Source organism: Melospiza melodia, chromosome 10, assembly GCF_035770615.1.
Source record: "Melospiza melodia melodia isolate bMelMel2 chromosome 10, bMelMel2.pri, whole genome shotgun sequence".
NCBI classification, from domain to species: domain Eukaryota; kingdom Metazoa; phylum Chordata; class Aves; order Passeriformes; family Passerellidae; genus Melospiza; species Melospiza melodia.
Window position 1 is genome coordinate 21,743,592 of NC_086203.1, and position 16,441 is coordinate 21,760,032.

The 16,441-nt window shown below is 46.3% G+C and overlaps 1 protein-coding gene across 5 annotated transcripts in view; it reads right to left on the minus strand.

The window, feature by feature from the left end:
- Positions 1-16,441, minus strand: part of GRIP2 (glutamate receptor interacting protein 2) — a 247,868-nt gene that overhangs the window by 8,088 nt on the left and 223,339 nt on the right. For all 5 annotated transcript variants that reach the window (XR_010028850.1, XR_010028851.1, XM_063164811.1 and 2 more), the window contains exons 15-21: positions 15,180-15,246; positions 14,223-14,368; positions 13,788-13,932; positions 9,391-9,530; positions 7,076-7,252; positions 4,160-4,313; positions 1,144-1,264 (exon numbers count right to left, since the gene is read on the minus strand). Coding sequence is in view for 3 of the 5 variants with exons in the window: in XM_063164811.1 (XP_063020881.1) it covers positions 1,144-1,264; positions 4,160-4,313; positions 7,076-7,252; positions 9,391-9,530; positions 13,788-13,932; positions 14,223-14,368; positions 15,180-15,246 (950 nt within the window). In the remaining 2 variants the exon portion in view is untranslated. The remainder of the gene's footprint in view (positions 1-1,143; positions 1,265-4,159; positions 4,314-7,075; positions 7,253-9,390; positions 9,531-13,787; positions 13,933-14,222; positions 14,369-15,179; positions 15,247-16,441) is intronic.

Consider the following 16,441-nt stretch of genomic DNA (forward strand, 5'->3'; position numbering starts at 1 on the left):
TGAGGATTTGGGATTTTGAGTGTGTTGTGGGATTTTTTAAGTCAGCATTTTCTTAAGCAGTTAGGATAATAAAAACAGCATTCCATGCTTCAGCACAATAAATTTAATTGAGATTTCCTCCTCCACTTACAGTTGCTAAGGATCAAGGAGGAAAGAACAATTAGCAAGTCCCTTGTCACAATACAAACCAAAACAGGACTTTCCTCTTCGACCTTCAATTAGTCAGAAGTTGCCTTTTTTTTCTCTGAGGCCTCCGCAATATGCAAGTGTACAGAAAACCAGTCCCACTGGGAGTGATGGAGGGCATGACCCAGAGAGTTCTCCCAGTTCTCTGCACCTGGAGGGCACAGGGAGAGATGATCCTATGGGGTCCTGCTCCTTTGTTCAGGCTGTGGGAGCTGAACTAGGGAAGGGAGCAGCACAGGCCCCATCCTGCCAGGCAGGTTTGCTTCCTGCTGCTCACAGTCTCAAGGGGGCCCTTTATTTGCATCCCATGACTTAGAAATCCAGGCTCCTCATCCTATAACCGGACACAATAACATGACCTCCAAAGCATTTTGGATAAAGAAAAGAGAAAGTGGTATGTGAAGAGAGGAAACACCTTTATTTCTGCAGGAAGCAATTACTTTCTCAGATTTTTCCATAGGGAAGGCTGGCTGAAAAGCTTCCAATCACCTATTTCACTGAAAGTTTCCGGCAGAGTGACAGCTGAATGCAAGGTACGTGTGTCTGTCGGCACTTGAAGCAAGCCAAGCTCCAGTCCCAATGGGGGCCTGTCAGGCTCCTCTTGCTTGGCCTTCAAGTGCTTTGGAGAGACAATATCTTTCCAAGCAGAGGGTTTACCACTGGATGGGGAAGGCCTGCCAACAGTCATGTGAAGATTATTGGCCAGCAACGGTTCGTGAAAAGGGCGTGGAGTTCCTGGCAGGCAAGACATGGGCTCAGGGAAAGAGCACACACAACCAGATGTCTAATAAGGCAGAGTTACCCATTAGCACAAAGCCTGACAGGAATTAAACCCAAACCCTTCACACCACTGGCAGTTCAGGGATGTTATGGGCAAGTAACATCTGGGGAAACGGTCTAACATTTATGGAAATAGCAAAACAGTCAGGTCAGCAACAAATTCAGAAAGTGATTTACCTCAATCTCCCTCAAAAGTTCAGACTGGCCGCATGTTTCCAAATCCTCCAAAGCTTCTCCAAAAACACGCCAAAAATTGTCCTCATGAGTGGTCTCAAGGCCATTTTGGCGGTTGGGGTATCTGTTGTAACGTAGGAACCAAATATTGTCAGCACTCTTCTGCAGCGGGGTGAAAGCTGCAAGGCTACAGCAAGTGTCTCACCAGTAAAAGCAGACTTGAAGAATCTTCATATACAAAAGCAAACAATATGAACTTTTCAAACAAGAGTCCACATACGAGACCTCCATGCATTTACTAACAGGGCAAGTGTCCTTCAAAGGAAGCATTAAGTTGGTGTAGTAATGTCAAAGTTCAAAGGGTAAATTAAAAAGTGCCTGTAGGAAGATTGTAGGTTTAGGAAGACCTTTTGGTGAAATAGAGAAGTGAAAGAAAAAAGGATGCATTATGGGTAAACCAGGAGCCTCAGAGACTGTTAGTACAAAGGCTGATGGGATAGAGCTCAGATCTGAGACACAGAACACCTGAGAAGAGAGAGAAAAACACAGAGGGTAACAGACATGGTGAGAAAATGATAAATACATTAGGTCTCTATGAGAGTAAATAATGCAAAGATGTATATAAAAATGACTGCCCTGGGCTGGACAAGCAAACACACTACAGCCAGCAGTACCAACAGTGTCATGTACAACCCATACAAACCGAGTTTCATTTGCTTTGGGATGGCCAGGGAACTGAGCTGTTACTTTCAGGAGGTCTCTCTTTTTTTTGCTGTATAACAGTCTTGGCACTTACAGCTGTGTAAATTTTGCCATCAGTTCTGTCTACAACAGAGAGTAAGGTTAGAGAGAACCTCTCTCAAGCTGGTACAAACACACGTTAACGTGACCACTGTGTGCTGGGGGTTCTGCAATTCCCCACCTTGGCAGCTGCAGCACTTTTTATCTCTGACCACAAGCCAGGGTCAATTCTCATATCTCCAAATCAAACAGCAATTAAACATGGTGAAATCATCTGAACAAAAAAGCAGGTGATGCTGGACACTGCTTACTGAACACCAGACTGCAAAACTCAGACCACCAATGCTCTGTTTAACAGGAGCCTCTTGAAGGAAACTCTCTGTGGTGTTAAATCAAGACCACAATAAACCCATTAATGAGTCATGGGAAGAGCCCCAAGGGGACAGTGATATTGGAGCAGCCCTAATGCATCTTATACATCTTATAAGGAGCTGCATGGATGATGCTCCAGCTCTGCACCTTGTGGTAGTATCTTGCATGGCTTAATGGTCTTCAGCTCCACAGACAGGAAGGGAAACTCATCCACCACAGCCACTCAATAAAGTCAAAACATTTTACTTGAGAACATGTCACAGAGAGCTTGGCCTCCATGAAATATATAATGACCCATTTTTGTTTTTCCAGATGTTTAACGACTGCAAAGTCTTTAGCACACACTTTCCCTTTGATCCACTGGTTTAAATGGGAGTCTGTAGCAGGCAGAAACTCACTCACACACCCTTTTGCTCCTTGTGGGATCATGGACTTCCTGAAGAGAGCAGTACATGACACGGCTTATTGTATTTTAAATTCACCCCCTATCTTTCATCAGCTTTTAAAGGACAGTAGACTTTATGCCAGGCAGAAAGGTCAAACACCCAGCAAGACTTTATAAAAACAAACCAAAATTTCCCCCAAAAAGGAATTTTTTTATTTTTTCCCTTTACTCATTTCCTTCCTCTGCTCTCAGGTTCCCAAAGAGGCAAATGTCCCTTCTAGTTACCAACCTTGCCTCTCAGAGCAGCAATACACAAACACATCCAGGACACAGATGAATCAGAATGGGCTCCCACATCACTGGGTCAGCAGGTTCTTCCAGGCTAAAGGCTGTCAGGGTTTGTTTTTCTCTTTAATAAAGAGGGCTCAGCAGCATGAACCATCTCACTTGCACTTTGACATCAGGGCTTGGAGTCCTCATTAGGGACATGGGGGTTTCAAGGGCTCAGATTTGCCAACTCCAGCTGCCAGCAGCTTCGCCAGGAGGGAGCAGTGACCTCTGTGAGCTGGCTCTTGCTGAGAGGCAAAACAAGAACAAAGTCTCCAGCGCTGCCAGCCTTCCTGCCAGCTTGATCATCTTTAAATAGGTGGAAATGGCCATGAGATGTTCTAAGGGTTTTGTTTGGACAAACAAAAGTTAAGGAAAAAAGATAGGAGAAAAAAGAACCGACAGTAACAACATGACACACACAACTGTGGGGACTCTGGAGGATGTTGAGGGGAGGGAAGTTTTGAAGCAAGGGGACTTTTCCATTATGTGTGGCTTAGTGAGGGGCAGCCTGCAGCCAAGGCAGATTCAGCAGGATTTCCACCCAAAGCACAGGGCAGCTGCAGCTGCCTCCCTGAACTCAGGAGGTGTCACAGCATTTTCCCCATGCTGACTGAACTGGGGATTAATTTGACCATGTCCACTGAGTACAGCTTTTTTTGAAGTGTTGGAAGAGCCAAAGTGTGATGGAGAGAGAATCCAGCCAAAGTTTTGGTAGATTTTAACATGGATATGCAACCTCATACTGGTCCTCCAAGGGTTTGGTTGGCCTCTTTTGCTTTGTGGCACTGAGCTGGTGTGAAGCTGCATCCCTGCTCAAAAAAAGCCTGGCCAACACATAGAGGGACAGCCCTGACCATGTCTATTTATTACACCTAAGCTACAAAAATACTGCAGCCTTTACATGGCAGGAGTAAGAAACATGGAGGGAACCTGTGGTCCATGCAGCTGAGACCACCCTAACTCCAGACACAAAATGTCACCTGGCCATGGCAGAGCTGTCACACAGCTACACTCAGGGTAACCTGGCAATGGGGAGGTGGCCCAACACAGCTGGTGCACCACCAGCATCCTTCCCCACAGCTCCCTGATGCCAAGTGGGACATTACTGGCCACTCCATCACATTCCCATGTCCCCCTGTCCCTGTGCCTTGACACTCCAGACACCTCCATCCTCCTCCCACCTCTCCTTACCTGCTGGGCTTGTCCCAGTCATCTTCACTGAAGCTTCCATCCATGTAGGGGTAGCTTTTCCTGGGGTCTGCTGGAGGGGTGCTGCTCTTCTGCCTGCTGTGTCTCCACTCGTGTGGATGGAGGGCTATGCCAGCAGCCTGGGGTATGTAGGTACCTAGGGAAGCCAGGAGTGGAGGAAGAGAGAGGGCAATACCTGGTCAGAAACCCCAAGTGGAGTAGGACATGCAGAGCCAGGAGAGCCTCCTCCCCTAGGTCCCAAAAGTGAGATCACATGGACTGTACATTTTCCATCTCAGTCATTCAAAAGCAGTTCTTCCAGCCTCTTCTGGCTTTAACCAAAGCAGCTTCTCAGGATTTTGACATGGGATGCCCCATTTCTCCTTTTTTTCCCTGCTTCCCAGTAGTTTTATGGTGTGGGTCTGGGATCCACAGACCTGGGAGTACACATATACACAGATGCAGATCCTGCCTCCTGCCAGGGCCAGCTGTGGTTAATAGCTCCTGTTTCCACACTGAACCCAGCAGAAATTATGTAGTTGAATCAGTCACCTTTAAATACAACAAGTTCTTCAAAGGGCAAAGGGAAGATCCTGACAAGCTTCCCTCAGTGGTGGTGATAAGGAAAAATCAGCTCTTATCCTAAGAGCTGCCAGCCAGTTCTCTCAGAATTCCCATGTCTTTGGAATCAGCTGGTGCAGATATAGGAAGCTGCTTCAGGGACGTGTGTGTGAAAAGCAAGGAATAGGATGAAAAGCTCTGCTGGCTTGAGAGCAGAGGAGGCTCATCTCTATCACATTTGACAGGAGATCAATACAGACTGTTAGTATGAAATCAGACAAATTTCACTACATCTGCCCCCATGGACTTTTCCATACTGCAGTGTATTACTCCAGAGATGAAAATCCATCGCTACCAAGTCACAAGATCCTCAAATCTCATGAGAAGATGCCTAAACAGAAAACTTTCAAAACAGACCATTCCTCAGCAGTGTCAGTGCCATCTGCAGTAGAAATAAATCTCCTGAGTCCCCTGCCCACCTCCTACTGGCCATTCAGTGTTTCAGAGAAATCCTCAGAGCCTTTCCAAGAAGCACCATATGCTCCCATCACACACTGTGCCAAGCAAACAGGAAGAAGTAATGGAGAAACATGTAATTAAGGGAGACTTGATGTCCTAAACTGCTAAGAGCACTCACTGGAAATACCCAAAGACAATGCCAACACTTTCTCTGAAAATGCCAAGGTCTGTTATTTCATTCAACTGATTGTTTCCTCTGTGTGTTTTTAAAGGTTAGACTTCTCTGCAGAAAGCCCCAGGAAAATTGCTTGCCAACATCTTACAGCAGTGGGAAGCACTCACTGCCTGCCAGAGCAGGACAGGGGCCCTGGATGCAGGTCCCTGCAGAGGGCGGGCAGCAGATCTGGGCTGGGCACAGGGGCACAGTGTCCAGAGCAGTCACTTGGAGTCATTATAGATTCACCTCCTCCTTCCAGGGAGAAGGGTGGGATCTCTGGGATTCAGAGCCACCTGGTGGCATGTTCCCACCAGGCCCAGCACAGCTTCCCTGCCAAAATCCTTCCCTGAGCAATCTCCTACTGCTGTGGACGAACCTAAAAGCCTTCAAGGCTGCAGAGCCTGATCTGTAGTTCTCCATTTGGGGTGTAATCCCCAATCTCCAGGCTCTTTGATTCACAGGTTTCCCTGAACTCTGCCTTCTGTGCCATCCCATGGGCAACCATCCAAGCCCTTCTCCCTACCTTCCAGCACCCCCTTCCCAGCCAGCACCACTGCACCACCATGCAGCCAAATGCAATAAGCAGGGAAGACAAGAGAGCCCCTGAAGCAAAGTTGCAGTGTGTGGATCTTGGGCAGCCTGGCACCAGCCCGGCTCCCTGGGGTGCTGTGCTCAATTACTTGTTCTCAATTTACCGGCAATGCAATCACTTCCCAGTGTCCAACTTGTGTTAACATTCAATTAGATGGAGAAGGATTGCAGCATTGTGAAGGCCAGGGGATTCCTCCTTAATGAAGCCTCCAGTCCCAACTGGGCTCCCTAATTAAGACTTCAGATGAAGAGAGGCTGAAGGAAGACACAGGGATGGGGAAAGAGACACCTGGACAGTGCTGTCCTTTGAACTCAGCCAGAGTGCAGTGAGCCCAGCACACTCACACTTTGCAGCAGCACCAGGCAGCATCCCTCCCTGGTTTCACATTCTGCTCTGGACAGGAGCCTTTCCACCAGTTTCCTGTTGTGTGTTGATTCAGAATTTTGGTTTGTTTCAACACGGGCTAATGCTAGCTTACATCACTAAATCTGAACTGGTATAACTATTTTCCAGGTCTTTTCTCCAAGTAAAAATATATTCCCATAGAGTATCCTCTACTCCAGTTTCACATCTGCTGGAAGCTACAGCTGAATAAACCTGACCTTGAAGAGATGTGTTCATCTGATCACTCACTAGAGAGAGATACTTTCTTGTAGTATTACCTTAATTATTTTGTTAAGCAAGTGCTTCTAATCACAAGACATTCTAGTGGATTTTAAAACATCCTGAAGAGGATTATTATGTCCTACAAGGCCTCTCTGGAGAAATAAAAGTAAGCTATGGACCAAATACTCTGTAAAACATATGGCCAGTGAATACTGTCTCTGATTATGAGAATTATAAAGTGCTGTAATGGTTTTGAAAATTATGAGAACAGTGTGATGCCATATAAGCCAGAACAAATGTGCCAATAAAAGCCTAAAGAGATACACCAATTCAAAGCACCACTTGAGTGCACTCTGAAATGTATTCTGTTCCTTTCTGGGAGCAATAGGCTGTACAAATGTGGTCAGGCCACAGGCTTTGGCTCCTGTTCAGAGACAAGACCCAGACACAGCAGAGACCCCTAAGAAACAAAACCCTGGCTTACCTTGGCTTCCATACCCAGCATCAATGGCAGAGCCATCCCAGGACTCCACAGTATTGTCCACGCTTGGAATTGTGGTGGAGTATATCTCAGACAGCTTGCTAGTTTTCTGGGAGTCTGTCAGGTCATCTTCTGGGTCACTCACTTCATTTATGCTCCCCGACTTCTTGGGGTAGGATTCTGCAACCAGAACATCCTGCTTTAGAGGCACGAAGAGCAAGCCTCAGGGAAAAGCTTATGCTGACATGGGAGCAAGGCCAGGTACTGCAAGTCTTTAAAGTACCTCTTTAGCTCTTCAAAAGTAGCTGAGAAAGTCATGTGCAATGAAGCTGAAAGGATTTAATGCATTATCCTTATCTCAAGCTAAATCAAGAAAAAATGCCTTTCTGAGTTTTTAGCACATGGAATACAAGGAGCAGCCATGGGGATTTGAGGATTACCACATATGAGAGAGCTGGGACCTAATCTCAATTCACAAGCACATCTTCCTGTACATTTGGAAGCTTCCTCCAAACACCCTTGCCCAGAGAAGTGTTGGCTCCTGCAAGCAATACCCTGTAGCTTCTCTGGACTCAGAGGACCTCCTTCATACTCAGAGCAGCACCAGGGCAGGTGCTGGCTGCAAACTTGGCTACAAACAGTTGTTTTATTAGACTCCAATGACAACCACCACTGCTGAAGTTACAGCCCTCTTCCACGACTGTACAACCTCAGAACTCAAAGCTGATCACCACCTCTCCAGAGTCTCCCACACATGTGACAACAGTGGAATTCCTGGGTGTGGTATTTTGAGGCAGAATTTCCCCTGATCAGTGATTGGAAAATGGGAGCTGAATGTGAATGATGAAGCTCAGACCTTCCCTTTCATTATTTTAGTGCTAACAGGCTCTTATTATCATTATATCAAATTTCCTTTCAGGCAAAAGCTATGCAAATGGTTTCTCAGCATAAGCACTTCTTTGTACTGAATATTTTAAAGCTCTTGTTGATTAGATATCTTGTTAGCCATCCACACCCTGGATCTCTGACCTGAGGGATAAAAAGCCCTCTGAAAGTCTCCATTTGTCAATGAGGACAGATTATTTTACCAAACAAAGCCTGGTGTCCTGAAAGTCCCTATTTTCCAAGCCTTCAAAAGATTGCTCACCATGATTAACTCAAGATTACCTTGAAATTTCAATTACACCTGCTTCATTCTCAGAATGATTAACGAGTTTCCAACAGGCACCTGCATGTCAATTATTTCACCAAGTGCCTGTGACAATGCTAAGTGTCAGCAGGGGGAGAAAAGAGCATTTTAGACCAAAGACCAAGACATTTGGCAACAGGGGAAGAGACTGGGGCTTCTTGAAGAGGAATCAATTCTCCAGTTCTATCTCTATTTGCTACATCCCTACTCCCTGCCCACTCTTCATCCATTTGTAAAACAGGTGCATTGCCACATATCTGCAAACTGTCTTGAGGTCTATAGAGGTTCTATGTTTAAGAGTGATTCCACTTTTTCAGATGCAGGACAGGCTATGCTTGCTTAGAAAGGTTTATCTTTTGATTTCTTCTAATTCCCACAGCACTGTGGGCCATTGGCTGGGTAAGTCCAGCCAAATCTACAGACTGCAAAAGCATGGCACCAAAAAAAGGGAAAATACCGGGGGTGGGAGAGACTGGAAGGAAAAAAAACAGTAACTCGCCAGTACTAATTATGCTTCTGATTTTTTTTATACTATGTCAACAACACCTTCAAAGCCACAGGGAGCTTTGCAGAGAAATCAGAAGGGGATCCCTAGAATGAAGTTGGATGCTTCGAAAGATGATCTTAGAACCCCAAGCCAAGAAAAGAAGTGTAACAGATTTATTGTCAATTGTTTTCAAAAAGTTGAATTAAAGATTGGGGGTGTGTGGGAAATTCATGGATTCTCCCAAATCAGAGTCTCCTTGCTCATTTAGCAGGGTTATATTTTTTAAAAAATCCCATATTCTTATACTTCTAAAAGTAACTTCTGCTTCACTTCTGTAAGAAATACCAACACAGACAGGGAAGCAACAACAGTACAAGGTTTCAATCTGAACTAAAAATTACTATTGCCAATAAACCTGCTGTTTCATCTCTTCCCATCACCACAGAGAGGCTTTGGGTAGCCTTTCTTTCATCTGTGAGTCTGCATTTCAAGAAACACGCATGTTTTCCCACATGCCCATGACCACACTGCCTCATCCCACCTTCCACAACAGGACAGAAACTGCCCAGCAGTGCCTGTTCCATGGCCCAGGGTCCCTGCTGGGGTGAGCCTTCCCCCTCCCCACCCAGCTCCTCAACTCACTCTCTGTCTGCTTCTTGATCTTGAGGGTGACGGTCTCTCCTGCCATCTGCAGCAGGTGGATGGCCTCGCTCAGCGGTTTGCCCTTCAGGCTCACGTTGTTGATCGCCAAGATCCGGTCCCCGACGTGGATGGCTCCGGTTCTGGAGGGAAAAGGCACTGTCAGGAACTCCAGAGAAGCAATTCCTCTGGAGGACAGGACACAGGACACTCGGCTCTTGCTGGAAGAAAGGAACACTTTAAATATGTCATTGTTCCCTCTTGGTACACTCTATAGCTGTGAATTCCTCTTCACCACATACCAGGAATCTGGTTCTTCCCCAGCTTCCATGGGCACAGACATACAAATACACATGGGAACATATGAGCTCCTCAAATCCCAGGCCCCTTGGGAACTGGGAATGCAGAGCAGCTTAGAGACAAAACACTTCAATGCAACGGGGTTAAAAGCACAAACATTTTCAGTTTGTGGAGTCCAACACAGTCATCAAACATGGAACTGAAGGACATGATCACCCTTATGGAAAGAAATTATGAGACAAACCTAGAAACCTATTGGAAAAAACCCAAACCAAAACAAATCAACAAAATTGCTCATGTGTGTGCAAGCATGAGCTGAACCAGCTGCAGTTAATGGTGTGCTTAAAGCTCACCCTACTCAGCTACACCCCGTGACTTTCTCCACCAGCTCAGGAAGAGGCTGAGTTTCATTGCTCAGCCACATTCCAGCACTGGCTATTGCTCTCACCTAGACAAATCCTCAGGCTTCAGCAACAGGCATGAGGAAACTAACAAGTCATGGCAATTCTCTCCATTCGCCATCCTTCCCCTCTGTCTGCTCACAGACAAAGGCTCACTTTACCTCTTCCCAGTGAAGCTCTGGGAGGAGCAGACAGGGCAGGATGTGTCCACTGCCATTGCCAAGCCTGGAGCTGGACTGAGCTTCCCAAACTCACCCTCCAGCTCCCAAATGCCAGCACACAAGAGCAGCAACCTCCTCAAGTACTGTGGGAGTTCTGCTATCAGGAACCTCTGTGATGGAGTCAGAAGGAGATGAAAATCTGGACTGCAATATCTTTTTGTCCTTTTTGGCTTTTTGGCAACTTGTCTCCCTCGGGTTACATCTCCAAACTGGACTGCAGACAGTTCCTGCAGAACTGGAATTTGATATATCAAGGCAGGTAAAACAGCTGCTTGGCTTTCCCCAGAATATCACAGTTCTGTAGACACATTGCTGTGAAACATCCAGTATAAGTACATCAAATGAGGAAATGCAGCCAAGCAGCAGGCAGGACTGCTCAGGCTTCTGCTGCTGCTGAGGAACTCAGCAGTGCCATGATGGTCCCACCAGCCACTAGATGTCCGTCTTGTGCCACCCAAATCAGCCTGGAAAAGTTGTCAGGGAAACAAACATTTCTGTGTTCAAACACATTACAGATTACAAATTACAGATGAAACTGGGACTGGAGGATTTGTCCTAAAAGTTTCATCTATTGTAGTTTAAAAAATCAAACTAAACTGCTGGCAGTTTACAGAAGATCCTTTTTTCACTGCAGTGCTTCAGCATTCAAGGGTTTCCTGCTGTCCCAAAGGTTTCCCAGCATGGGAACACATCCATCCAAGACACCAGCCCAACCCAGCCCTGAACAACATGATGGCTCTGCACTAACTGTGAAAGTCTCTCAGCAGGGAAAAATACAGAAACAATTAAAGAGAAAGGTCATGTTCAGCCAGGTACTTTTCTTCAAAGGGGAGAAAGCAAACCAAAGTCCAGCCCTCTCAGCCCCCCCCTTGTGAGGCCAGGCAGACAGAAGCTGAGCAGGACTGACAGAGAAAGCAGTTTCCAGCTAGTGACCTGGTGCCTCTCCATTACTACCAACAGTCCTTAACTCACCTCAAACACCCAAGGAGCCATGGGCTGCATGTCCCTCCTTGCTCAGAGGGGACATGCAAGAGCAGAATTGAGTAACAGGTAAGCAGAAAGGTGTAAAAGGGGCTGCTAGAACTTCTCAGCAAGCACTGGGGAAGAGGAGTCTGCATGCATGTTGTAGGGATTAACGTGGCACGTGAGTAGGGTCACCATCCGTTTTCCTCCCTGCCAAGATGGCTTGCTGCTGGATACTCCTAGACCAAACTCTCCTACAGCCACCCCCATCTACTTGAGTAGGTGGCACTAAAGGAGGCTGGTCTGGCACTTTAAGATGTCAGCAATAGCCAAAAATTGCTCTTGGAGAACCATTACACCTCAACCAGAATTCAGTGTTCAGCACACTCCCTTGGTCAAGAAGAAGGAAAGCACAAGTCCTGTGGCACAGGCTTAAGCTGTATGCAGGCACTCAAGGAGGGGACACAGACAGTAACATGGGAGAGAGCCACAGCTCCACACCACTCTAACAGCCTGAGCTGTTTTTGGAGGTTTCTGTAAGATCAGACACGAGGAAAAAAAAATTGTTCAAGGTCAAGATAAAACCTAAATCGTCTGACTCTGAAGCCTTTTGGACTTAGGCAGCCAGTCACCCACAGACAGATGTGTAACAAATCCTAGAGGACACCCTGCCTCCCCCACTGCCAGCAGCCCAAAATGCAGAGCAGACTTTCACTTGTGCCTCTACAAGAATGGCCTGTGGATTCCTGTTATCAGACACTGGGATCAGGTCCCAGTGTCAGTGCTGCTGAACAATATCCTGTGCTCCAACACAAGCATGGATTTGGATTCAAGACCCCCTCCTTCAATCAGAGCCTGGCTAAGGGCATCTGTGGCACAGATAAAGGTAGAGACATCAGGAAAGCAACAATTTAGGATGGCACTTGGAGCACCCCTCTTCCCTTGACAAGGTCAATTCATCCCCTTCTCTCACTCACAGGAGAAATAATGCACCTTTCCTGCAAGCAGCCTTCATCCCAGTGCTCCTCACCCTCCCCACAGGGAGCCAAGGTTACCCAGAGACATCCCTGTGCTGCCTGTCCCCATGCTGTTATCTGCTACTCAGCCACAGTGAGCATGCTGAACAGCTCCATCACTCTTCTCACAAGGCTTTTCATTGCTCACTGGCTGCTCTCTCCTGATCAAAATTCAGTGGTACTGCAGCACTCGCCCGCACTGCATTCCTGGGCACAGGCACCGATGTGCGTCCGAGTTCAAAGGAGGAACAGCCGTGGAATTGCAAAGGGAACTGAGATCAACAAAGGTACAATCCTGTCTTCTGACACCTGACAGCATTTGAGCTGCTGTTCTTAACCTCTCTCATGCTGGATTGCAGGTACAATACAGAAGTGCTACATAGAAAAGCCTTAGATACTCTGTGGCTACTATTTTATAGGGAAGAAGATCAAACCCTGCAGTGACAGGCAGTGATATAAAATCCCCAGTGAGAAGAATCACTAATGATTAAGTCCATCCCCTTTTGTTCCCAGGAGACAAAGACCTTCTGCATTCTGCCCCAAAGGGAAGCAATGGAAATGCACAGCAGTGTGCTGAGAGCTCTGGGGACCCAATGCAGTGAAGGACACGGAGCTGTTTCACAGCCCAGCTAAGAGGGAGCGTGGTCTTGAGACAGAAAAAACCAAAAGGCCAGATATGCTGTCAAACGTCCCCAAGGTCTTGCACTTTACACCAGTTTGTTCAGGGGGTATTTTGTTGCTGTTCTGCTTCAGCAGCACAAAGTAAGAGACCCTCAGAGAAGCATGAGTCAGGGCTGCTGAAATGATCTATTTACAAGTCACAGCTCCCGTATAGAAAGATTAATTAAGATAGAGTGTATGACTCAGCTCCACTTATACTCTCAGGAATGTCCTGATCTTTTAAATCCCACACATCCACATATATTCAGACCCAGGTACACAGTAACTTCCCCGGTGACTGAAGGTAAATCTGTTCCTACATTTATTCAGTATAAATGTCTGATGCTTGGGCACACCAACCTGCACTGAGATACCTCACATGTAACACAGTGAGCAAGAAGCTAGGACAGGTCAGAATACACCTGAGATCCCTGGTTTCAGCAGGACACACCACTGCAATGGCCATAAGCCATTTTAGCAACAGGGGAGTCCTGGACAGAGCCTATGGTGGTTTCGTAGGCAGGATGGGTACTCTCCTGACACAAGGCACGCATGGCAAATCCCAGACCAGGAAGCACCACTGTGGAAGAGGGGCAAATAAATATGTATTCCTGGCTGTAGAATACCTGACTCACTGGGTCTGACTTTCCTCAAGCATCCCTCTCATTGCCCCAGCAGCACAGCCCCCACCACTGCTTCATGTCACTTGGTACCTTCAGAGCACCTTTCTTCCTTAGCAGACTAAGGCACCAAAGAAGAGTTCATGACAGCAGAGGAAACTTGGCATGGTTCAAGACCCCTTCTCAAATAAATTCAACTGCTCTGTCCCCAAACCTCACCTCTCTGCCAGCCCTCGTTTAGTCAAGCCTGAAATGACAATAGGATCGAAAGGTTCCTCTGTCCCAGAGATGGTTATTCCCAAAGGGCCCCCGTATCGCTTCAGCTCCACCGTGTAGATAATAGCACCAGTTGTCTCCTGCTCGTCTGAAAGAGAAAACAGGAATGCTGAATTCTTGTCATTTCCCAAATAAAAGTAGTCATAGGAAAGACTTGCAGCCTCTAGAAGCAAAAGCCAGAAGTCTTCAGTGACACTCATACCAAATAGGATTTTAACCTTCCAGACATCACTTAAGGGCAGAATAACAAAAATAGACTATAATCAATTGGAAAGTGGTGACTGGATAGCAGCAGCCCTTATCTTTGTTAGTTTGCACTACCTATTGGGAAATGTCATTACAGTGGACAGGCACCAGTTTGCATGAGGATTTCTGTACCAGAGTTATCTTCATCCTTCCTAATCTTCAATTTGACCAGGTCTTCACACTGCCTTAAAATCTGCACAGCATCCTCCATTGAGCAATTGTCGAGTCGGATGTTATCAATGGCTAGCAGCTTGTCTCCTGGCTCCAAGGTGCCAGTTCTACATGGAGAGGAAAAGAAAACTATAAGTACATTTGTATTTGCCTTTCAGATCCCACAACACATTCAGTTCTGCAGTGGAAATGACAATGTTAACTTTTTACTGTCCTTGATATTTTCTGGAAAACAACCATGAGCTTAATTACAAAATTACACCTGTAATTTTAAAGAGAGGAAATTTGTGTAGAGCATGCATCCAGACAGAACGAGCCAGGAAGGTTAGATAAATATCCTGGGTAACCTATAACCCTGAAAATGCCTGATGTTTAACTGACAGATATTCTACCCCTTATGGAAAATCTTGTGTGAGCACTTTTAGAAATAAGCAATGCAGACACACTAAATTCCTCTGAATGCCTTGCTATGAGGTCTTGGGACCAGAGGGGAAGTCAATAAATCCTGAGTTATTTGCACAGTTCTCCACCAGTGCACACAATTCACTCTCTCTGTTCACCAAAGCAGGAGCTGAGACATGGCAAACTACCTGATGAGCCATAGCACCCCCTGGGATATATGAAGCCTTTTACCACATGCTCTTAAATGTTAAACATCCATCTCCTAGAGACTCAGCTGACATCTAAACCAGTGCCCTGGTCATCTTCTCCATTAGCTCAACTCTACTCACTTCAATACAGACAAGATTTATTGCAAACCCTACTGTGGTCTAAGAAAAACCTCTAGTGCTGAGATCTTGGATTCTGGAAATATCCAGACCCAAGTGCTACTGCTTGGGCTACATTCAGCTTCTCTGGTAGACATTCATGGAAGGCCATTTTGCAGTGGGTTTGACAGATGGAAAATCCTGCACTTACCTGTGTGCTACACTCCCCTTCTTGATGTCAGAGATGATCAAAGGATCCCCCAGCTTTCTGCTTGCAGCTGCAAAAGAGACACACGGTACAAAGCCTGATGGTGAGTTTGCTGTCTAGGACAGGGATGGTGGAGAGTTAATGGGGAGAAGCAGCCATAAGGAAAGGGGATTTATATTCCCATCACAAAATGATGCCTCACAGCTGAACTCTGGTAGCCTCTCCAGAAAGAAGGGAAAAAAAAAAAAACCAAACAAATATAAATCCCTGCACTTTGTTCATTGCTCTTTGCCCAGGGTAATTTCCTTTGGACTCCTGAAGGAGCAGATGTGTGGTGTCCAACAGGAAGAGGTGGCACTGCCAATCCCAGCACTGTTGAACACCCCTGACCACCCCTCACATACAAAAGAAGGGAGCCTAAGGCCATGGCTGCAGTCAGAATTAGCACTGCTGCTGGAGAGCACCCAGCTCTGCCCCGCACTCCATACAAGCATTTCTGTGTTCTTCAAGTAAAGTGGGCTGTGAAATTTTCCAGGTGGAAAATAACCCAGGGAAAAAACTCAGTTTTTCAGCTGGTTCAGCTCTCTAGGGCACTTAATCATACAACCAGATGAATCAGGGGTGGTTTGTGCTGGAGCTGGAAGGGGTGGGTGGTTTCCAGCTCCTATCTCCTGGCTGACCTTGATAACTTTTTCAGCCCACGAGATGTGAATACGCATCTCTGGGAGCATTTACATTTTCAGACTTGCCTGCAAGACCTGCTGCTCTCCTGAGATACCCAAGAGAGATTTATGACTCAAACTCCTCCTGACCTCCTTGTCATGCACACGCCAAACATACACCAAGAAAGAGCATCCATTCCACCCTGCCTTGCTACAGGAATTGCATTGCCTCATTTAAATTTGACAGAGCTTCTCAGCTTCTCACAAAAACTGTGTGGGAAGAAAGAAACTCACAGCCTTTGAACATATCCGGTGCAGGGCAGAGATTAAAATATCTGTGAGGCACGTGGCACCAAACACACAGAGATCCACCTGCCTGAACAGCAGTTAGAGAGCACCCAGAAAGTCAGACATAGTAAGTGTTTACCAACCTCTCTGCTCTAGATTTTTCTGTTGTTTATATTCATTTATGAAATTTGAAAACATATGTCTAACCCAACACCTTTAAGGATATCCTCTCCCAGAAATAACCAAACCTTCTGTACTAAAGAGAGAAAAAAGACAGCCAATCTCAGTCGTGGCAGGGCTGAGAGCCACAGTGAG